The sequence below is a fragment of the Genypterus blacodes genome, unplaced genomic scaffold (assembly GCF_046128005.1).
Source record: "Genypterus blacodes isolate CSIRO-AG114 ecotype Tasmania unplaced genomic scaffold, CSIRO-AGI_Gbla_v1 ptg000032l_1, whole genome shotgun sequence".
Lineage (NCBI taxonomy): Eukaryota > Metazoa > Chordata > Actinopteri > Ophidiiformes > Ophidiidae > Genypterus > Genypterus blacodes.
Window position 1 is genome coordinate 1,057,695 of NW_027466845.1, and position 24,168 is coordinate 1,081,862.

Genomic DNA, 24,168 nt, shown 5'->3' on the forward strand with positions numbered 1-24,168 from the left:
GAGTCAACAGGCGGAGCAGACGGACCATCACTGCGACCGGATCACAACAAACCAGCAGCTTCACTCACTCTGTGTTTTTACTCTCAAATACCGAATAGAATCGCGGTGTTTTCCTCTTTTGCGACTTTTTTGTTTTTACCGGCGGCCTGGGATGTAAACTTTCACTGAGTCTTTGCGTCCAGGCGGAGCTCGATCTCCCCCCCGCCCGCCCCGAGAGCAGATTCATCCCGTGTTCATTTACTTTTCCTCCGCGAACTTTCCACACACTTTTCCTGGAGCTAACCTGTCGCACTTTCATGACATTGTAGCGCTCCGTCAGCCCTCGATCATGGCGGAAGCGGCACAGCCACACCTGGTGGAGATCGACCCTGATTTCGAGCCCCTGTCGCGGCCCCGGTCATGCACTTGGCCACTGCCCCGGCCGGAGTTCATCAACCCGGGCGACTCCAACACGTCCTCGCCGGTGCCTTCTGTCAAGCAGGAGCCCTGCGGCAACGGAGCGGAGTTCGTCAACAACCTCAGCCTGTTGGAGGAGAGCGAGGACTTCCCGGAGCAGAAGCCCGTTATCCTGTGCACTGATTTCCAGTGTCAGGACAACTGCGTCCACCAGCAACCACCGCAGCAACAGCAACATCATCAGCAACAGCAGCAGCAGCACCAGAGCCCGCAACTCCCGCATCAGCAGCCGCAGCATCACCAGCAGCCGCAGCCGCAGCAGCAGCAGGTGCCTCTCCTCTCCTCCCCGGTGGGATCTTCGTCCACGGCGGCCGCGGCTGCTGCTGCCGCCGCTGCCCAGAGGAAGAGCAGCTCCTCCCGTCGCAACGCGTGGGGGAATATGTCATATGCAGACCTCATAACCAAAGCGATAGAAAGCTCCCCGGAGAGCCGCCTCACTTTGTCTCAGATCTATGACTGGATGGTGAAGAGTGTGCCTTATTTCAAGGACAAGGGGGACAGCAACAGCTCTGCCGGATGGAAGGTACGTTGGTTGTGTATGTGTGTGTGTGTGTGTGTGTGTGTGTGTGTGTGTGTGTGTGTGTCCTACTATCCCAGCATCTCTGAGTTCCCTGTGCTCTTGTGTTGTGTGTGTATCTCCTGTGGTATAACTCTAATCTCCCTGCAGGCTCCTGCTCTGTTTGCTTAGTCACTTTATTGTGTTCATGCTTAATACTTTCTCATATTCTCTATTTATTCCCCCCGCCCCCCCTTGACAAACTTTCTCTCACACTGTCAGAGCACAGAGTAGTCACGTCTCTACTGTGAGCTCCATTCATGCTCTTATGAAAGCTCCACTCTTTCTCCATTGTCATCATCCTCCACTTCATGGCAGATTGAGTGAGCTGGCCTGTTGCAGCCGTGACCTTCGCCTGTCATCTGACTTCCCCCATACGTGCTTCATATAGGAGTCTGCTGACTCAACAGGGTGTTTTTTTTCTCTTTGCCTTATTGCTTCCTTCAGTTTTCTACTCAGAATGCTGTCCAAACCTTCCCCTGATAGGATTGCGACAGCTCATGACATAACATTTTGAGGCAGTTTTGAGGAACAATAGCTGTTTTTCTGCATTTGTATGGACGAGTGTGTGTGTGTGTGTGTGTGTGTGTGTGTGTGTGTGTTTGTAGATCCATGTGCTTGAGGAGCGGCGGCGGCGGCATTCACGTATCCTGGGCACCGTCCAAAATATTACACAAGAGGAAGCGTAACATTTGTGATGTGGTGTGACGGGCCCTCCCACTGAACACTATTGAAGGGCGTGAACCTCACTTTGGAGAGACATAGTTTCAGTTGTGTCTGACAAAAAAGAAATGGATGACAGTCTAGTCTCCCCCGCAGGAATTCATATTCATCCTGCAGTGGCATGGGGAGTGATTTATGATGGCATCCCTCTGTTACAGGCGGGCTTCAAGTGGCCTATGAAAGTTAAATCAGTTGTAGAAGTTCTTACCCACTTCTGAGTGTGTGTGGGTGGGTGTGTGTGTGTGTGTGTATTTCAGTCACACATGCATGCTTTTCTTTCACACACACACACACACGTTTTCTACGCTTTGTACTTTTCTACGCCGCCTCTGTTGACTGGAGTTTTCTCAGCAACGCCCTGCTCCATATTCATACGTTTGACCTCAATGTTTACAAAAAGCACAAAACTGGTGTTGAGCTGTCACTCTGAGGCACGTCAGTCAAAGCTGGACCGGAGTGGAAAAACCCCTTCACCCAGTCAACAAAGCGGGCGTACTGGGCAGATGTGTGTGTGTGTGTGTCGCAAGGCTGCTGTCACTGTCCAAGTGTGTTTGAGAGCTTTTTAAAGAAACTCCCAAGTGTTTTCCCTTCATTTATCCCTCATACTTCATCTTGACACGTTCCATAGTGTCTCTCCAGCTCTGCGGCTTTCTCATTTTCTCTCGTGGCTTAAACATTATTACATTCACGCCATTAATCACAATCGCTGCAAATCAAAGTTGGCATCAAACCGTATGACGTCTGTTTTCCCCCTCGTTAGTAAACAGCGCTTACCTCTAATCCGTCAGTGTGTTTAAGTTGAGGGAAATGTGTGTGTGTGTTCAGGCACTTAAACCCACTCTTGAGTTTCAAACTAGTCGGACATTTTCTCCCCTTTGTTTACATTTTGCGATGAGATGCACTTCAGGTTAACTTGAACTTGCTGTGAGGACTGTGATTGTTACTGATTGAAGTTGGGTTGTTGGGATGTTGTTCTACACCCGAGCACAGTCGGGACAAAGGCCTGTGAGTTAATTGTCCCCCAGCATTATCATCTGCAGCGGTAGATCATTTACATTCTCTTCTGCAGGATTCAGCCCATCTGCCTGTTGCTCGGCCTCCCTTTAAAAGTAATTGTGTGAGAGGCGACTTCGCTCAGTCGCCGCCCAGGGCCGGGCCGCTTATTCTGTCATGTTGTTGGGGGGTGGAGGGGGGGTGTGTGTGGGTGTAGTCGCACTGTGGGAAAGCAAAGCGCCCATTCATACAGCGCCCCTCCGTTCCACCCGGGAGGGGGGCTGCCACGCATTGTCTGGGCCGAGGGAGCCTCACTTATAAACCGGGGCCAGGGCGGCAGAGGAGGGCAGGGAAGAAGAAGAAGGCTCATGTGGTGGAGATGATACTTTAAGAGATGCTGCTGGGGGGGGTGTGTGTGTGTGTGTGTGTGTGTTTGTTGTATTGTTTCCTCTTCAGAGGCCCAATTGCTTCCAAATGGTCTAATACATGAATCAGGAATCAGATCCTTGTTGGAGATGACAAAAGGCTCTTTTAGTTTACTGGATGCGCTTGTTTTCAATATTTTTCCGTTGTAATTTGTTTTGCTTTGTGAAAGTAGCTGTGGTTTACGTTTCATGCTGCTATGAACGAGTGGACAAGCTGGATGAGAATGATGGGAATATGTATATTTAGTTGCGGATCACATTTTTAAGACGTTACACACTTAAACAAACATGCTTAAATCGTTTAGATTTAAAGTTATTGCGTTGGGAGTCAGTAACTCTTCGTGTTCTGTGGTTTGCTGAAGCATTGGCCCGAAGCTTCTGGTGGCTCGTTTTCCCTCTGGCACAAGTGGGATCATGACATCACTCAGACAAACGCCAACCATTTCCTGCTTTATTTCGAGGCGCTGCTGACTGTGTAGCACTTTTAAATCACGATCACCATGGACTTCAGCCTCAGTCTGTCTGGAGTTCGGCCCCCTCGTCACTCCTACAGCGTCCTGAAGCCGAAGCACATGAAGTCTTTGTCACGCCATGACGGAGGCTGTCTGGTCTCAGCAGCTCCACCAATCCTCCACACTGAGTCGTGTCTGAGATGAGTCACGTCAACCTTCACACTTCTGCGGCCGTCTGCCACAGTGTGAGCTTTCAGAGGACAGTTGTGCCAGGTGGGCCCGGCGATGAGACGCTCTCAGAGTGGACCGGACAGTGGAGAGGAGCAGAGGAGCAGATGGCACAAACGTTGCATCACCAAAATTCTTTGCAGTATTCCAAACTTCAGGCTGCATAACTCTGGCTGGTTGTAGGACTCGTAGTTATAGTACAGCAGAGAGAGGGACGATAAAACAAACAAACAGTGGTTTCCAGTTCTTACTGGGTCAAAAATGCATGCAGATTAAAAGGAAGTTCAACTTGTACTACTCTCTACACTAATTGCTGTTTCCCCTCGCGTCCTTAGATGTTTGGTTTGGTTCTCGGTGACTCACAGTTTCAGACACACAACGTCCACATTGGTACATACACATCGTACAACATCTACAGAAAGTTCCTCCTGCCAGAAACCAGCTCTTACTTGTAACTCTACTATACGTACGTCACCGCAGGATAAATATTTGATCTGGAGCCGGACGGCTGAGGTGCCCTTTGATGTGGGTTATCGGGATCAATTGGATGCTAGGTTTTCTCTGTACGCTGCACTCTCCTGACCTGGAATTCCTCAGCCTACGCTGGTAAACACTCCCACGGATCTCAAAACAAACAGCGGCCGAGCAGACAAACACATATGTCCGGGCAGATTGTACAGTAAGTGACACGCGGGTCATTGGCATGTAAACGCTCCCATTGACTCCAATAGCTCTTAGTATGACGGTAAACACTGCAGGTATCACCCAGAGGAGAGGAAGTGAAGCACCCATTTAACGCTCGAGTGCTTTTGGAACGTGTCTGCAGAGCCCGGTCGGGGATCAGTGTGTTTGCCAACTGCTGATGGTTCGGGGAAACTGGCGTGTGTTGAAGCCGCGATTTAGCCGAACGGCGGCGGCGTCTCCATTGATTGCTCATAACGAAGCTTCAAAGTCCCACGCGCTTCAAACGCTTCACTCTGCCTTTGAAACTCTGACCGCCAAATAATGTGACATGTGTTTGTCCAAAAATGCCCCGTGGGCGAAGACTGAAGACTGGAACGGGAAACATGAAGCCAGAAACAAAGAGGTGGATGTCGGGAAGCAATAGTATCCATACTGATGCTCTTTATGATTCTTATCTAAATTATAAATTGTTCCTTTTAAGCCTCTTAGTGTATTAGTGGGACAGGCTGCTGCTGCTGCTGCTGCTGCTGGACAAAACAGCAGTCCTCCTGTTTCAGCACACACACACACACACACACCTCGCCCCCCCTGAGGCAGCTGAGGAGTCCGGCTCTGGCATCGCCCCAAGACATGAGGGGCAGCTGTGTTTCTCAGGCTGGAGGAGCTGGACGAGCACGGCTCACCCTCCTCCTCCTCCTCCCCACTTCCTGCCTGCGTCCTCGCCTGCCTCTGCGTTCCTGGCGTTCTGTCCCACTCAGCCAATACCTAAAAGGGGGTTACCCACGGCTGTAACCCCCCCATGCCCCCTCCCCAACCGCAAGGAGTGAAGCGTCTGCTGTCTGTCCGGGGCTGAGAAAGAGGGAGAGAGAGAGAGAGAGAGGGAGAGAGACAACAACAGGAGCAGCAGAGACACGGAGCTCTCCAAGTTCAGACTGGGTGACACTTGTTAGGAGTTGCATAACGAGACATTTACTGGAATCAGGGAGCCGCAGGCCAAAGTCTGGTGCCACTGGTTAGTCAGCGGAACTGTGAGGCACTGTGTTAGAGATATGTGGGACGCGAGTCTCCTGTGTGAGCGCTTAACCTGGGCCTCATAATTAAAGCCCTGCTGCTGGCAGATGTACAGACACGATGGCAGAGAGACAGGCCGACACAGGGAACATTCCAGCACAGGCTTTTATATCTTCTTTCATTGTGCCATATTCTTCCTTCCCTTCTCCCCAGTTGATATTAATCCGGCGTCGTCTTTCAGCTTCCTGTCTTTGCCTTCGCTTTTTTTTTTTAATCCCTTTTTTTTTTTAAATGGCAGACGACACTGAGGGTAAACTGTCCCATCTGTGTCTGTGCTGAACCGTTCATCCAAATCAACTCCATTTGAAGCGGTGCTGCAGCTTTACAGGGGGCAGTCGCAGCTCGTGTTGTAATCGTCGTCACGTCTGGTTTTTACAAGGTGAAGCTGGGAGCCAGTAACACCTGTGGAGTCGCACGCGTCTGGATAAGTGTCAGTTGCCCAAAAACTGCGGTGCTTTGACGGCTGAACGTCAGAAGTATGAGAGACAAACGCATTGCAATGACACAGTTTCACCAAGTTTAGATCATTCAGATGGAATGAATGTAATGTGATGAATTGTCATGTTATGATGTAACCACATTGATCTGGATTGAGCAACAGTGTGAAACCAGAGGACCAACTGATCATTTCACAATGTTTTGGTTCTTACTGTCCTGTCCCACGTTTGTTTACCTCCCTGTCCCCGTGGTAGTGCGTCTCTCTCTCTCTCTCCTCCTCTCTCTCTCTCCTTCTCTCTCTCATATTGAGCATCTTAGCGCTGACACAAACAAAAATAATAGTTGAGGTGACACGCAGAGAACAAATGTCTGTGCGGGGGATGAACTTTTAAAAGAGGCGAGTTGAAGGTAAGCAGGTCAGCGAGCGGCGCCGGGGCTCCTGCGTGGACACGAGTTTGTGTGTGTGTGTGTGTGTGTGTGTGTTGTACATGTGTGTGCTGTGTTTATTTGTGGCTGCTGCAGGGATTCTGTTGCCCTGGAGTCACATCACTTTCAACTCTAAGCGAGTACTGACAGGTGATCCCATGTGCCCGGGGGAGTCTGGGTCATCGTTTCACAGTAAACCTTTAACAGCATGTCCAGAATGCTATGGGAGGAAGCCAGTGGGCAGCGGACAGGAGCTGTGAGCCGCATACCACACAGGGACTTATTTCTGCCTCTCTCTGTGTGTGTGTGTTTGTGTGTGTTTGTGTTTGTGTGTCTGAGGCAGAGTTGGAGGTGGGAGTTTTGCCTCCAGAAACCACAGATTTCATCGGGTCGCTCTTCTGCTGGCCAGACTGTGATGCAGACACGATGATAGTTTTCACTCTGAAACGTCCGCAAACGTCTGTTACACGCATTTTGATGACATCGTTCAATTAAATAGGGCAAAATTAACGACCGTCTATTTAAAGTATGATATATATCTGAAACGAAGGATATCTCTTGAATCCCATAAGTGAACTGATTTTAACCTCAGTTTCAAGACTCGCTGTGAAATGTCCCTTTAATTTCCTGGATTAAATTAAGAAATCCTGGTGTAAAAGGTGAACCCAGGTGTTTCCACACACCTTCACATTCCACCGCAGCCTTCCCGCCGGAGATCTGCTACTTGGTTGTTTTTTTTTCTGGCGGTAGACCGGGGGGGAATAAATCATTACACGTGATTCACAAGCCCGGAAAGTGTAAGAGAGACCAAAGAGATAGCAGAGCCTCGTTCAGGAGGAACGTGGGACGGAGGGAAAAAAGCTCCCAGGCTACTTTGCTCCGCAGCTGAAAAACAAGAGGGCTGACATTCAGGGCCGCAGCCAGGTAAACATCCATTTACAGGAATTCAGGCTATGATGAGTCAGAATGTTGTGGTTTTCTGATTGCAGGCTTTGGTAGTAGCAGGACAGAAGCACGTGACCGGCTGTTTTGGCAGCGGTTGTTCCTGGAGCGAGGGCAGCGCTCCAGTCTGCTTCACTTGAAAAGCTGCTGCCTATCACATTAGCACCTCGCATGTTTACTGCCTCTGCTCGCTCCAGAGCGCTGGGAAACCCACTGAACGGGTAACTGGATGACTTCCGTTGTTAATGTAGCATTGTGTTTTTACGGTGTGAGAAGAGAAGCTGTTATTTCAATTTTGAATTATTTCGACTTCTTTTTTAACGAGAAGCCAAATCCCACAGCAGTTCTTGGCACGGTGGGAATGAGGTGTCCCACCAATTCTTCACGACTAATAATAACAACAGTTTGTGCGTTTGTGCGTTTGTGAGTGTGTGTGTGTGTGTGTGTGTGTGTGTGTTTTGCCTGCAGACTCACAGAGCGCTCCATAGAGCAACACTTTTATGGGACCACTCACTGCTGAGTCCTCAAACCGCAGGCATTACCCAGACCCACATTGTTGTGCAACTCCCGCCCTAAAGCGATTATGCACGGTGCCTGTCAGACTGGCCCGGCGTCATGACACAATCGCACATGCATCCAGCCCTTCTATCACACACATGAACACACACTACGCTACACACTTCTGTCAGTCGGCTGACACGGGTGTAAATTCAGGCGCGCACTTTAATTAGCTGTGAGATAACGGCTCTGCGTCACTCGGCAGGTTTTCCGCCGCCGCCGTCGTCATGAGACCTGATAGGTTGTAGGAGGTGAGAGTGCGTAATAGCTGAGCCTCCCTTTAGATAATTCATTTAAGTTTGCATGTACGTTGCAACATTGCTACGCCATTGTCTGTATCGTACGACCCGGCTCGGTGCTGACGTAGTGTTTGTGAAAGCGGTGAGTCACACAGGGAGGAGAGGAGGAGAGGTTACCTGCAGGTTTGACTGAGGACGGCACATGTCGGATGTGTCCAGCAATTTAACTCTCAAATCAAATTCCTCAAGCAAAAAGGGAGATGATATGGTTTTATATCCTGATTAGCGATGAGATGAATAAGGCAGGAAGAATGTGGGTCTGCTGGCTGTGTTTGGTTCGGTTCAACGTGTCTGGCGAGGCAGCAGAGCTTCCCTAATGTTTTGAAGTGTAGGAGGGTTGTGCCGAGTGGGTGGAAATGGGTGGGACGCTCCACTTTGATTCCCGTTTAGGGGTTCGTGTGATGGATTCCAGGAATACTGCTGTGCCAGACTGGCAGATTAAACATGTAACCACATGTGGACACATTTTTCTCTCTATGATTCATTCATGTTTTGGTTGAAACTCTTCACAGCGGGGGAACAAAGGGGAAAGTATCCTGATGTGTCCACACAGCTTCTTGTGTTGTGAGGATAAAAACCTTAAATCCCCGTTATTATTTATATTGATATTTGGGATTCCATTTAAGTTTCACATTTTAAACCCACAATTAAGAGATATGAGAAAAAAAGATGGGCTGTTGCCAGATGAGCAGAAGGATTCTTTGTTCGGAGTTCTTTGCCCTCTTCAGCCATGGTGTCACTTTGGCTCCATGCTTTACAATGGAAACCATTCTATCAGGAGACACAATGGATCCATGCAACCACACTGCATGTTCCTCCAGAGCTCATATACTCTGAGTGAACTTATATCATCTGTCTCATGCAACTGCTTATTTCACTGGGACTAGCAGAAGAAAGTTTAATGTCTTTAGTGGTATATTGCTGCACTGATGCATGAAGTGAATGCAGTATAAACAAGCTTCAGCCATGAGTGCCTCTGTACAGCTCAGTGCTGATGTTTGCATGAACTTCCACTTCTGCAGCTTTCTATTAGTCGCTGCTGCCTGTATTGGCTTCTCTTCTTGGTGACAAATGCAAATGGGAGGCCTTGGTTGACAGGAAGTGGGTGCTTTGAAAGCAGTAAGGTATGCGCCATGGTAATGAGCTCATCAGCAGCAGAAGCAAAGCTGAGGGTGACACCAGATTCTGCTGCTTCCACTTTTTCTTCCATCCACATGGCTCCCCTCACTGTCCTCATAGTTTTTATTTACATGGTTCAGTTAAGGTTGCACAATTCAGTATTCATATTTGATTTGTTTGTCATTTGAAATTAATTCAAATGTCCTTAATGACATATTTTGCATATCAGAGCCCAAGCAGATGTGAATGAGGCTTGTCTCACTCATGTCCACCTCCTGGTCTCACATGGCCCACTTTGGGGTCTGGGTCTCGGTGCCTCGACCAAGCAAAGGCTGGTTTAGTGTCAGGTCAAGTTCACAGTTGTACATTTGGTTATCACACATACTCTGAGAGGAAAAACACTAACAATGGGGTTTTACTTTGCTTTTTCCATGACAACCATGATTACTGACTGAGTCATGTGACCGTAAAGTGAGAGAGATGCACTGTAAAAAAAATAAATCCTTCACTGCACAACGACCTGTGAACAACCAACAACACCACAAAACAGTTTGTCTTGAACCCAGTACAACATTTTATTTCATTTATTTATTTTTAGCAGATTCCCTCAGATCAGTTTTTTTTCATCATTTTCCTTTCATTTTTAGCAGGTTAGCTCATGAAAATCTTTGCATGTCTGGCAAAGTTTGTCATCTTTTAAACCTTTATAGTGCAGCTGTAGCTTTTAAAGACACATTTCATGAAAAGGAAGCTTCTAAAAGCACTAGTAGATTAATAAGCGTAGAGACGATAAAGCCACTAAGGTTATAATTAAACAAAACAAATCAATCAGAAAGTATCTCACTCTACAGAAAAGAATAGTTTGACAGCTTTTTTTAGACAGGGATGAAAATGGAGAGCGGACTCAATCTGGTATTCACTTTCTGTGTGAGTACTTTATCCTTTAAATGGACGACTCTTGTGCGACTGTCATTTCCTCTTCATAATGAGCCCATTGGCAGAATGATGTTGAGATAAAAAGCCCGTAATGGCTCCGCTACGTCACACAAGGTGTCTTTCATAGATTTTCTCTGAAAGGGGTTTATGTGGAAGAGCATGAGTCATACTAATTTTAGCACCGGCAAACAGGTAAGTGCATTACAGCCCAGCACACTGTACACACACGTAAGGTTGAATAGGTGATGTGAAGAAGTGAGCAGGGCGAAAAAACATCACATATTATCAGGAAGAGTTCAGACCTTATAGATGTTTTCAACCAAGGGCGAAGAAGCCAGGATTTCACCAAACATCTGCTGATTTCTGCTCTCTTTGATGTCCAAATCTGCAAGTGACTTCATTTGTGTTATAAGACAGGATTGATTCTGTGTTTATGTATCACACATCCTCCTCAACTTTCTCCTATTCAAACAGCTTGTGCGCTCACGTTGTTCTCATTCTTCTTCTGCTGTATATTCCAAACAAGCAGCTGTTGCTCCTGCCGCCGATGCAAATTCATTATGACGGCTGTATTCCATGAACGCACTGTAGGTTGGGTGATGATTGTGTTACATTAGCCTGCAGCTGAAATAATGAAATCAGATAAATAAAAAAAAGCTGCTCTAACCTGGAGGCTGTTATTGTTCACACACACTCCTCTGCTGTGTCTTATCAATGGAAACGCTCCCAGCTATTTACAGATATCACATCTTTATGCCCACATTGAAAGAACTACACACTGTAACCAATGAGGAACCCCTGTGTGTGTGTGTGTGTGTGTGTGCTCTGTCGCAGAATGGTGACGCACTGATTGGACGGGGATTGACATGAGTAGAAACATCTCTGGGATCTCCCTGTTGTTGTTTGTCAGGTTGAACTGGGGTAACACTCGCCCCCTCCCCCGCTCCCTCCCACACCCCTGCTGGGACCGACCAATGGACGCCACACAGATGCCCACCGGCGGTCCACACACTGCATCTTTATCCACGCCACGGCTGTGTAAGGCCTGGTCCGGTCCCACTCCAGCCCCGCCGCTCGACTGATCACAGGCAGAAATACACCCGCCGCTCCACAGACGCAGCTCTGTGTGCGTTCACAGACTCGCATTGTGTCGCACACAGCAGCAGCGGCAACACATGCACATATTTGACCACGGCACAGCTTAGCCAGCACAACACGGCTCCTGTCTGGACACAGCAGTTGCGTTGGTGCTGCGGAGTCTGAGTCAAGGAATCAGCGAACGCAAGCAAGCAAGAGCAGGGCATGTAAACACGGAGCTGCGAGCGCTGTTCAATGTTGCTGAGTCATTATCAGAAGAACAGGCGACAGAACCGATGAACTGGAACACAAAGCAGAAGGAGTCTCAACTATTTTGATCACTTTCAGCTTTCTGGCTGTGTGTTCAGGGCCAAAAACCGCTATTAGCTAAAATATTGCAAGCTTTGAGTTTCTTCATTGCTGCGTTTGTTTCATCATCATCATTCATCCATTTTCCACTACTTATGGCAGAAATGGCATGCTAAGCTAGCCCCTGATTCCTGACATCGCTAACCAAGCAAACAATACTGAGCCAGCACCGCCTGTGTTCTTCACAAGGAAAACAAGAGCTAGAATCTGATCCGTGTTCAGCAGTGAGCAGCTTTTCTGGACCGCAAACGTTTCGACCGGCCACACATCCGCTGACTTGTAGATTATGTCGTTGGCAGTTCAAACGCACGTACGCTCACACACTCGCTCACACACTCCATCACACACTCGCTCACACACTCGCTCAGTCGATGGGCCAAGTTTTGGAAGGATTTGTGCAAACGTCAGACCAGACCAAACCAGAGGGGAAATTGCACATGATTGATCGTGATCTCGCCACGTTTGGTGCCATAATGGGGTCAGATCCTAAGTGGGGGATTGTTTCTAAGACATACAGTACAGTAAGACCTTTATCCGCTGTTGTGAGCCTACCTGGTTGAGGGCCCCTCTTTTCATCTTTCCTCTTGTTTTGCCCCGTCAGGCTGTAGAGTTTTCATTAGGAAGCAGTGTCTCTTGAACTCAGTGTTACTCTCGGCGAGTTCCCCTGCTCTGCACCTAGCCCGGGCCTCATTCTCCTGTGTTTTTGCATCGAAACTAGAAGCATCAGTCGGATCAGTATCAGGACTAGCCAGGACTTCCTGTGCGGATACAATGGAGCAGGAAGTTTGCTAATAGCCGCTCCGCCACTCTTCTCACACTATCATACAGCAATGAGAGATCCTAGTGTGTCAGCAGGTAGGCAGCTTCGCACACACACGCACACGCACACACAGGCAATGCACAGACTGATCGATCGTCAGTCCCAAACTAGTCAGCCAGTTCCTAGTCAATTTGTGACTGTGTCCTAGTCAATTTGTGTGTGTGTGTGTGTGTGTGTGTGTGTGTGTGTGTGTGTGTGTGTGTGTGTGTGTGTGTGTGTGTGTGTGTGTGTGTGTGTGTGTGTGTGTGTGTGTGTGTGTGTGTGTGTGTGTGTGTGTGTTTGGGGGCAGGGTTATTGGTTGCACTGCTCTGCTGAGATTCCTTACAGAGGATTGTGAGAAGTTGATCCTGCCAAGACGGCGTCAGTAAATACATTTGCAGACGGCTTTTCCTCTGCATGACTTGCATTTGTGCTTCCTGGTCGCTGCTTTCCTTCTGTGCTTCATGCGATGTGATGTAACAGAGCGGCAGAGGGGACGGGGTCATAGGTCAGGGAGTATTTTTGTCTGAGGTAAAGTCAGATTTAGGATGTTCCTTTGTTATGATAACCTCAGTGTTCTGACACAAAGGAACACAGGAGTTACCAGGACAAAGAGACGATATGATTGGTTAGAGAAATATTAGAAATATTCCTCCTTAAGTTTCCTGGAAATCATCAGGCTGCTTTAAGAGCGACCTCAGGGGCTGTGACCGTGGAAACGCTGCTGCCAGGGACGAGAAACCGTCTTTACAAATACAGAAACCTAATCATTCATTCAGTCATTACCTGTGTGGGCTGTTTGGGGGTCATAGGTCATACTGATGATTGTGTTTCATGTCCATCTAAGTCTCGTCAGAGCTGCGACCACTCCTGGAACCCTCGCAGCCTGAAATCAACTCTTGATTTGTTGCTTGATTCAGCGTTTCGCTATGTCCACTTTGAGAAGTCAACGATTTCCTGGAAAGTGTCGTCTTCTCATATAACTCCTACTCATGTAACCCCAAAGTGAATGTTGGGCGCTCCACAGTGAGCGCTCTGTGTCCGGCCCTCAACTCTCTCCCTCGCTTTGCCAAATTTAATTATTGGAAGTTGACGTCAGCGGGCGAGAAAGGGCCTCTTTTTGCTGCGACATGGGTGTGCGATCAGCTGTGGCCAGAAGTGTATGTGCATGATGTCCCAAAGGAGCAACGGGGAAGGACAAGGGAGCGATAGACGAGGAGGAGGAGGGGTGCGGAGAGGGCCTATTCCTGACTTCTGCCATATGCAGGGGTCAGACTCCATTTTTAATCTGAGATATTTTAAAAGCATAATCTAAAACAGATTGCTCTTTATGTTGCTGTTAACAGTGACACGTTTGTGCTACACATCACACCCTGAGCCAGTGTGTGTGTGTGTCGCTGCTACGCAACTTTAATAACAATCATTTCCTTTTCTCCGGACTATTTTAATGAAACCGAGGGGGCAAATAATGAAAAAGGCCCCCGGCTTTATATTTCCTGTGCACTGCTTTTATTTCCATTACCTTTTATGATCTGTGCTGTGTTGACTCTAGCAAATAGGTCAGTGATTATCACTGGACAGTTCAATATTGGGGCTGATGATAACCTATCAAACTACAAACACATGAAGTCATCATAAGCTATTCAGATTGCCGGGTGAATGTGGTAATGCAAGCGTGTGTGGCCTGTGTGTCTCTGTGCACAGTTTGTAAAGATCAATAAGGCTGTGAATCTGTCTGACCAATGGGAAACAAACACTTTCTTTAATCTAATATTTTCCCTTTGTGTCCAATCTAACCTTAAGCTTAAACTATAACCTGCTGAGTGACTGCAGTCTGACTCCGGCTGTGTAATAAAGCAGAAATCCCCTCAAAACAGATGAAATCAAACATGCTTATGGCTGCTTGATCTAATTGGGCTGCTCGGTGATCAAACCCTTCTATCTTCAGCCAAGTGGAGCTGAGTGTCATATAATTACAGCCTCTTCCATCTCGCTCATGTCTGCTTTGCTGTATCCGCATCTGGAGGTGTGAAGTTAAGTGGCCGCCGTCATGTTGACCTGCTTTCATCGTCTTCATCGCTCTCTGAGCCCGTCTGACATTCAAGTCTGTGAGGACGAAAGGGGGGAAAACCCACTGTGGGTTACGCATGCATTCTGACTTCGGGGGGCCCCGGCGAGTGACGGTCGCCCGGCGTTCGTCACCCTTTGGTCTCACCTGGAGGCGTGCGCTCGACCCCATGCTGTTGTCAAGCATTGAGACCTGCTGAGTTGTTGTTGCGCTAATAGCAGGTTTGCACGTTTTCTGTCTCCACCACAGCGTCGCGACTCAGCCAGACTCAGCACAAAGCTGCTGCTGCTCCAGACATGACCGAGCCGCTGCAGCTTAGGGGCCACTTACTCCGGCGGTTAGCAAACGGCGCTGAAATGGAAGGGCTGCAGTATCTATAGGTCGTCCTCATCGGGCCTGCAGACGTTACACAGAAAATAGCTACTTAGGGTTTTAAAGATCAGCCTACTGTTATGACTGGCACCAGGCACGGAAAGGTGAAGATGTGTGTTCAGGACAGCACCATTTAGGTAATAAGCTCAGTGGAAACGAGGCAGGGAAACCACACATTTTCACTTTCAGGCGTTCCTTATCTCTGTGAGCTGCAAACGAAACTGCACAGGGATTTGAGCGCACGAGCGTTGCAGCGCTGCACTTGATGTGGAGCTGCCGGGTCGTGCAGTCGAGTTTCAGATGTGGCTTCTCTTGATTCAGAGCAGGCCTGTGTGTAGGTGTTGTCACACTCACGGGGATTTTTTTCTGAATTTTTTTTTTCGCTGGTGGTCATGATGACATTTGAGAGGCAGTGAGAGCGTCAGAGCCTCACTCAGTCAGAGAGCGGCTCAAGCCGCTGCAGTAATGGAACACATGTGAAAGCCTCTGCAATACACACACCTGGATCCAGTCACAGTGAAGAGAACAACCTAATCCAATCACTGATACATTTATTATTGCTCTTCTATCACTACGTATTAACATATAGACCACATTTACATACAGTCAGGTTGTTGATTCATACCTCAGCTCGTTGACGTATGAATCAGTAACTTGTACTGTGCTTGTAGTTGGACTTTTATTGTGGTGATCACTTTGATATAGTCATTCTTGGATCGATCAAGTCATCGATTACACTTTATTCACAGTAATATGCTTATCTGTTGAGGTGTGTGAGGAGAGGAGAGGAGGCAGAGATGCTGACGGTAACACTGTGGCCTTTCAGCAGGGGGGGGAGGTGAAGCCAGCACAGTGTGTCCTTCAGTGAGTCACACACACACGCACACACACACAAACACACAACCCGTCTTTCTCTGTAACTTAAATAGCCCACACACACACACTCACACACATATACACACACGCCCAGGCAGCCGTACCTCAGGCCGCTGGTTGAGCCTCCACGTATCCAGCCGAGCCCCTCGGTGTGATAACAGACACAAAGACACGGATGTTGCTTTCTTTGAGTGAATCTATATTCTGTATGTATTTATAGTGCTTGTTGCTAAACATAAACCCCCCGGACGGGTGAAAGCTAAATTCTGCCGCGTCCCCCCTTTGGCTCGCGGCTCGGCCGGCCTGCATTCCATGACTTTCCTCCTACCGCCTCGCAACCGCCGCTTCCCGTGAGGCAGGAAGTTTGCCCCGTTTCCTGTCACAGACCTCTTTCATGTGGTCACTTCCTGGTGTTTTGCCAGCACCGCTCCGTTGTGTTGACTCAGAGAATGGAGGCGGGCCCCCGGGAAAAAGCCCTCTCTTATCTCCGACCCGTCTGCAGCGATGTGTCACTTTGTTTCCTCGCCGTTTATCGCCGTGAGATACGCTCACGCAAAAATCTCCCCATTCATGTGAAATATGTGTTGATTTTTGCTCTGCTTCCATCTTATTGTTGCTCTTTTTCTGCGATGCCCTGACCTCCAGCGGTGTTTTGTGATTGGAGACGGTGTTCTTGTCATATTTTCTCGCCCCGCTCCAGATAGAGACGGCCTTCAGTGACAGTAATCAAGTCCACTTCTGTGAAATTGTGGCTTTTGTAACCTTGCTGAGGAATGTGGGTTGTGATGGCTGGCTGGGAATCCTGCCTATTCTGTTTCCTAAGAGATACTAACAAGTTGGCTGCGATTACGTTTGAACTTTGCACACGGTGATTAGCTGGAATGTTAAGATTCCTGTGTACTCCGCTCAGAGATAAATTGGTGTCGCGTACCGTTTCAGTGCAGCTTCCAAAAGCAACAGAGGCGCTGGAATAAAGATTTTTGTGTGTGTGTGTGTGTGAGTGCGTGCTGGTGTGTCTCCCAAGTTGCGCCTCTGTGTGTTTGTTTGCGTGCGTTCGTCCTCCGATCGCGTGTGTTCTTCAACCGCGATATCGCTGGAAGGAAAATCAAAACCATACTGCGCTGCTGTTTGTCCTGTTGCCATTTCACTAAAAACACGAGTTGGTGCACACACACACACACACACACACACTGACACACACAGAGTGGGAGATGAGGCTTTTCCATCGGCCCGACCAGACAGCCACACTCCCCACACAGCACACTGAGTTCTGCTGAGTTCTGCTATTTTCCATCATAGTTGTTTCTTCTCATTTGCTCTCCCTCTCTTACACGTTCTAAGCCGCTGATCCTTCGCTCATCATTGCCTCACGGAGCGGCGTTAACGCTGCCTTTGAGTCGGACTCTGTAGCTGTGAGCCGGGCCGTCCTGTCATCAGGATGATAGAGGGCTGCAAGCAGGACATCCCGGCGTCTGCTCTCACATTGCAATCATTCCGTGTTGCAGCACAGCTGAAATTACCAGTGGCTCTCAGCAGTCATGGGAGAGAGAGGCTCATGACCAGACTTTGCTCCTTGCCTTTTGTCATAGCTACCGATGTGCAGGCGGGGAAATGCATTTGCCGGTCTAATTAGGGAAGGTTTGTCACGTTCCTCAGATCATGCAAACTAACCTAAGACGATTGGCCCAGCCAGTCAGGCCACTTCATTTGGACTTAATTTCATTCATTTGTGAAGGGCCAGTGTTCGAGCAGGCCCTCACGTGCCCCAGAGCCTGAGGTCCTGGCAGTTTGGGAGGGAAGAGAAGAAGACGAAGAAGCAGCAGAAGAGTTGTGAGGGGAGTCCAGGGAGCAGAGGAGGAACGGGAGGAGGATTTAGATTCGGCAACACAGATGAGAAGATAGAAGAGAGAGAGAGGGGTGAAGGCAGATCAGTGAAGCAGACTGTGAACCAGATGTGTAGCAGTGAGTCACAGTGGGATTTGATGATGTTAGGTGCTCTGCACGCTAAGCTCTGCGTGTGCGTTTCAGCCATGCTTCCAAAACAACAAGATTTACACATGCAGGGTAACGTCTGGCCCAGGCACATTACTTCACGTTACGGCCCGGATGCAAAACAACACAACACGGCGGGCGAGGCGGTAGATTATTCACTGTGAATAAACCGTCGTGCTTGAGCGGTAGTTTGGGCTGAGCTACAGTCACGTCACTGTCAGAATCATAACACGTCCTCGTACGAGTACAAAACAGCTGAGGTTTGACTGAGACCCACATGCTGAAGAACAGGAGGGCTTTTCCTGCCTTGTTACAGGAGCTCTGGACAGAAACCATCTCCCACCTTGTAGGCCTGCTCGCTCTGCCAGACGTTCAGCCAACACTCCTGTTCTTTTGTTTGCCGTCCTATTAAGAACGGTCGCCTGCCTCTTGTATAAAAATGAGATTTTCCACCGGGGTGTCACTAAGCAACGTTAGCAATGTATCTAAGCAGGACAGATTAGTCTGTTTCCTCCCTTTGATTCGCTACTGGTTTGGACAAGACACAGTCAGGTGGAATGTCAGTGTTGGTTTAATAGAGTTACAATGGGCCGCAGTGTTTTTGTGTAGGAAATAGGGCCCACATGTACAGTGTGTTTGGAGATAAGAGTGTCTGAGCTGTAATACTCTCTCTGTTCAGGATGTATTACTCACAGACTGAACTAATTGGCACCTATTGTGTGTGTTTGTGTGCGAGCGTACTGTATGTTTAGGTCAATAACACACAGGGTTTGGATTGCCGAGTGTCCCTGAATCCACCTTTCCTCGCCTTTAGTCAACTATCAAGCCCAGTGTGTTTTGAAAGGGGGAGGCCTGTAAGGAGGATTTGCACTCGTATGCCAAGGCACATCTCCTGTCAAACCAGCTGTTTTGGAGAAAGGGCAAACACAAATCTCTCTCTCTCTCTGTTTCCCTCTATTCTAGAACTCCATTAGACACAACCTGTCTCTGCACAGCCGCTTTGTCCGTGTTCAGAATGAGGGGACGGGGAAAAGCTCGTGGTGGATGTTAAACCCCGAGGGCGGGAAGAGCGGCAAGTCTCCACGACGCAGGGCCGCCTCCATGGACAACAACAGCAAGTTCACAAAGTGCAGAGGAAGAGCGGCCAAGAAGAAGGTAAAGAATGATTTGAATCATTATAAACGTCCCAAAGTGTTTGCAGCCTCCTGCAGGTTCAGTTCCTCTGCTTGTCCACTAACCTTGCCTCTGTGTGTCTCCTTGTCTTGTCCCCTCACAGCTGTCCCTCCAGGCCGGCCCTGATGGAGGCGCTGACAGCCCGGGCTCTTACTCCAAGTGGCCCGGCAGCCCAAACTCCCACAGCAACGATGACCTCGATGCGTGGAACAGCTTCAGGCCTCGCACCGGCTCCAATGCCAGCACTCTGAGCGGACGCCTCTCACCTTTCATGCCTGAGGACGACCTCGGGGACGGGGAAGTACATATGGTCTACCCAGGAGCCCCGGGGACCAAGATGACAGCCACCTTGCCCAGTCTAACAGAGATGACGAGCTCTTTGGGGCACAGTTCAGAGAACGTCATGGAGAACCTTCTGGACAACCTGAACTTGCTGTCACCCAACAACTCTCAGGTTGGAGGCGGGGCGACTACACCAGGGTCCTCCCAGTCCTCCCCTTCCCCTATGATGCAGCCGAGCCCTGGGTACCCCTCTTACAGCTCCCCCAGCATGGGGTCCCAGCCTCAGCAGGACTACCACAAGTGTGTGTACGGCCAAGCAGGAATGAACTCCCTGTCATCTATTCAACTGACACTGGCAGACAGCAAGCCCGGCTTTGGGCCCGGTCTGGGCCAGTACAGCTGCCCCGCCGGGCTCCTGAAGGAGCTGCTGACATCAGACACAGACCAGCATGGAGATCTGATGCCTTCAGTGGACACAGTGGTGTCTCAGTCCAGTGGAGGCTGCATGCTGCCTCCGTACAGCAGCAGCCAGCACGGAGCCAAACTCATGGGAGGAGGGAACGGCCTCCCACACGGTCTCTCTCACCCCCACAGTTTACACAGCCAAGCCCCGACAACACCAGCGTCTATGAACGGCCGCCTGCTCATGTCTCTGAGCCACAGCGGGGGCAACATGCGTTTGCCTACAGTCAAGCCTATGCAGATGCCTTACGGCCTCCCCGGCCATCTCAGTGGGGGGGGCATGCCCGGCGGCTTCTGCCCCCTCAACACCAACGGATACGGCCGCCCCTGTCCGCCCCAACCCTCACACCCGGAGAAGCTGCCCAGCGACCTGGACGACATGTCCATCGAGAGGTTTGAGTTTGACATGGAGTCGGTCCTCCATGACACTCTGATGGACGGAGACTCACTGGACTTCAACTTTGAGCCTATGGTGACCCAGCAGGGTTTCCCCCACGGGGTGAAGACCACCACCCACAGCTGGGTGTCAGGGTAGAGACTGACATCCACAAAGCTCCGCAAACTGACTTACTGTTGTTGCTCTACAAAAAAGACAGAATCAGAATTAATTAGAGACATAAAACAAATGAATACAGTTGGGTAGAGTCAGACTGGTTGTAATCTGTCACGTCTCGTCTGCATCGGGGCTCCTGAGCGGCTCCAGACAAAATCATCATTATTTTTTGACATATCCAATATTCTGTACAAATTAAGTGCCAAACATTTTTGCCTTAACAGAAGAGCCAAACTGAAACACGCCTCTCTGGTTCCAGATAATCTCTCTCAGTTGTGTCGGCGGCTGTTCACTGCCGACCCCATCTCAGCAGGAGGAGCAGCTCCATCCTCACAACTGCACAAACCTAAACCATGCTGTTTACTCTCGACTGTGTTTCCACAATCCCTTTTACTCTATGTACACTGTAGTGATAATCGATTACCACTACGGACGAATCATGAAGGTAAAGCGGCTCATGTGTTTTGTGGGCCGGTGTGTTCGCGGACACACACACACATACACACACACACGAGGTTTATGGTGACGGACCTCTCAAGGGATCTCTGGATGATGTTACATAAGAACTCACTTTGTTGTTGCCTGAATGTACATATATCACCATGCGGTTTGTAAAATTGGGTCTCGTCGTGTATTTTCTAAGATTGTAAATAGTGTTTACAGAACGAAAGCAAAAATCAAGGCAGCAGAAACGAGCTCACAGAGAAAACTGGATCAGATACATGTAGAGTGCTTGAAGATTTTCTTTTTCTCAATTAGGCTGTAAACTATGAACACATTTTGTCATTTCTTGTACATACATTCAGAATGTATATTAAAAATGATGTAGTGGATGTTTACTAGATTTAGTATATATTTGAGACCTAAATTATTTGGGGTTGATATAGATTTGTGCCGGTGCAGAAGCTGCACACACACACACACACATCATATGTTCCAGTCCTTTGTCACTCGGAACCTTAATACCACATGAGCCTATTTATTGTGCCTAACAAGGACCACAACTGCAGGCTTGAAGGCTTTTATTTTGTAAATGACTACGGTCCAGAAGATGCTCAAATCCAGCCGTCTTGAAGAAAAGTGCAGTGAATTCTTTTGTTCAGTGGCCTGCTTTCACTTTGATAGAAGACAAACGTCGTGGGCGCGGTTTTAGTTCGGAGGAGTTTTTGAGGTCGATTTCATCCCAAAGCTGCGTCCGAGGACCGGCCGGTGGTTGTCATGGACGACACTGTGACTAACCCACGTGTCCCCTGTCCACTTTCAACAATATTGATCAAAATTTGCTTCGTCTCAAACGTTTTAGAAACTGATTTTAGTTCCGTTCCCTTTGGGCCAGCAGAACCCTGATTGGTCGGCTAGGACGCTTCACTCTGCCCCTGCTACCTCTACCTGTCCCTGGATCTCTGTCCATGTGTTTGTGGTTGACAAGTCACGATGTTTGATGATTTGACACATTCATTATGTGCGACTTAATAGCTCCAATCATCTTCTATTGTATACTGGCTTCTCTTTTTATTGTCTTTTGCCCCCTGAAAAGCACCACTAAGTGTTCAGTATCTTACACCGCTTGTATATTTGCTTTCCCCCCCTCTTGTTGCTGTACTAATAACTCGCTTGTCAGAGTCAGAAAGCCTGTGCGTCAATTCTGGCAGCCTCCGTTAAGATCGGGTCGGTAAATTTGAGTGCTTTGCGCAAAGGCGAGAGGTCGTACAGGGGAAAAAATGCAAAACTGTCTAAGAAAAGTGATTTCTTCTCATATGATTGAATCAGAATCCACAGAAATTGGCGGCGGAGGCGGGTGGGTTTGATCAGAAGCTGACAAAAGTTGCTAGTATGTAGGTTTTAATTTGCATGGAGCTACTAATGGAGTTTCCCTTTAACCAGACAGTGAAGCTCCTCAGTAGACTGATCTTTGCTGCGTGTGTTGGGCTGGTAGCAGATTCCCCTGATCGACACGGATCTGAAAAAAAGGCGTTTAAGAAGAGGAAACAGAAACATTTCAAAAAGGCTCCGTGCGGAAGCCATTAAGAAGCTGCTGTTTTGGCTTTGGTGCCAGGTGTTGCCTTTATCTCCCCAAACATGCCACAGTGTACTATAGCCAAGTTTGCCTTTGAAGTCAAACTCATATATTTAGCATTTTTATCATGTGATAATTATATATATATATACATTTGTGCCGGTCACTCAAGTCAGGATTAACTGTAATGAATCCATGTAGTCAGTGTCACAGGGTTCACTCTAAACTTAGAAAAATAAAAGAGCTGTACTAAGTAAATTATATCTCTACATTTTTAAATGATTGAATCTATGCATTGTATTCCTTAATTTTATGTTGCTATTGTTATATTTTCATTTTTTCTTTGAAGTTATGACAGATATATTTTATTGTATCATAGCGCTGTGAGATATGGTGTCGTATGTTGTTGTTGTTGTTGTCGTCGTCGTCCAAACTCTATGTTCCAGAATAGTTATATGGGGAAAAAATGAAGTTTATTATAGAAAACTAGATGATGCAGTGATCGATATGCTAAGCTTTTGTAAACTGACATTGTATTTCTCGTATTCAGCTACAGTTTTTAGAAAATAGCACAAAAAAGCTAATTATTGAAAAAATTTAAAAGATATATTCAGATTTTTAAAATGGAGAAAAAAAAAAAATATTCTGCTCAGATTGCAGATTCTGGACCAATTTTGTAATTTTCTGAATAGAAAGATATTGCACTTTTACTTACATTTTATAACAAAGTGCTCCTCAGAACAAGAGGAAGAGTTCCCATGACTTATTTTAAAATAAACTCTGTTACATTTAACTTATGTACAGGAATGAATTCAAATTGTGCTGTGTGATTTGCAATCAATACGAATATGTAACTTGTTCATTATTAATGTATTAAGACCTAAATAAATGTACTTCTGTGTTAAACATGCGTGGTTCTATGTTCTCTCTAACACAAAACTATCATAGGAACAATAACAACAATTTAATGAAGCGAGAGGAGCAAACCTGAATGAAAATCAGATCTTTGTTGCCAAATTCAAGAGAAAGAATTCCCGTTTCCCGACATTCAAACATGTAAACAGTCAAACAAATCAGATCTTTGTGTGCCACATTCATATCAGGATATACGATAATTATGTGTTAAAGCACGAGGAGTGTTGCACGATATTGCAACACACTTCTAATCTCCAATCCTCCGCCTCCACCCAGATTAGATTCTGTCGTTCTGACCTTTTATCATCCAGGTAATAAAGTCTTTTTGCTTCCTCTCCTCTCTCCTCCTCGTAAAGTTCATGCTGCTGTGGTTTATCTATTCGCTTAACATTGACAGGATGACCTAAACTCTCCCAGATTGATTGATCTTTCTTATTCCAGGAAGATTGAAGTTAGTTAACCGTGAGTTAACTGTTTATCTGCACTGAGTAATATTTAACCAATATTTCCTCTGTCATCCTCTGCCGACAGGTTATTGCCTTGACCACGAGTCCTTTGATCGAGTCCACGCTGCCCACCACGAGTTCAGAGGCAATCTGAATACCAGCTCATATGAAACAGAGCAGAAGTTGAACCTGAACACAGCAGGTTGCTTCTCTCTGCTGTATTTTGTGTCTTGTCAGCCTTTTATGACGTAACTGGGTTATAGTTGCAGACTCGGACGATTCTGAAACACAACTGACACCAGTAAGTCAATGATTTGTAGGTGTACAAATTATTGTGCACTTAAACATTACAGGTCTTTTGCATGGTGCGATACAGCAATAAGTGACGTGGAGAATGTGCTGCTTCAGGAGACAATTAGCAGGTCGTCTGGCTCCAGGCCACATTCTCGCCTCAACTAATG

At 47.7% G+C, this 24,168-nt stretch overlaps 1 protein-coding gene across 1 annotated transcript; it reads left to right on the forward strand.

Moving 5' to 3' along the window:
- foxo1a (forkhead box O1 a) lies at positions 1-23,252 on the forward strand. Its single transcript, XM_076146017.1, has 3 exons — positions 1-979; positions 18,823-19,014; positions 19,136-23,252. The coding sequence occupies exons 1-3, from the start codon at positions 329-331 to the stop codon at positions 20,309-20,311; spliced, it is 2,019 nt and encodes a 672-aa protein (XP_076002132.1). The 5' UTR covers positions 1-328; the 3' UTR covers positions 20,312-23,252.
- The last annotated feature ends 916 nt before the right edge of the window (positions 23,253-24,168 follow it).

What these genes read in the sequence shown, in the direction of transcription:
- foxo1a (XM_076146017.1), top strand. Translation starts at nt 329, where the DNA reads ATGGCGGAAGCGGCACAGCCACACCTGGTGGAGATCGACCCTGATTTC. An exon ending in ACAGCTCTGCCGGATGGAAG is followed by an intron (nt 980 to 18,822) that starts GTACGTTGGTTG and finishes CCTCTATTCTAG; the next exon opens with AACTCCATTAGACACAACCT. An exon ending in GAAGAGCGGCCAAGAAGAAG is followed by an intron (nt 19,015 to 19,135) that starts GTAAAGAATGAT and finishes GTCCCCTCACAG; the next exon opens with CTGTCCCTCCAGGCCGGCCC.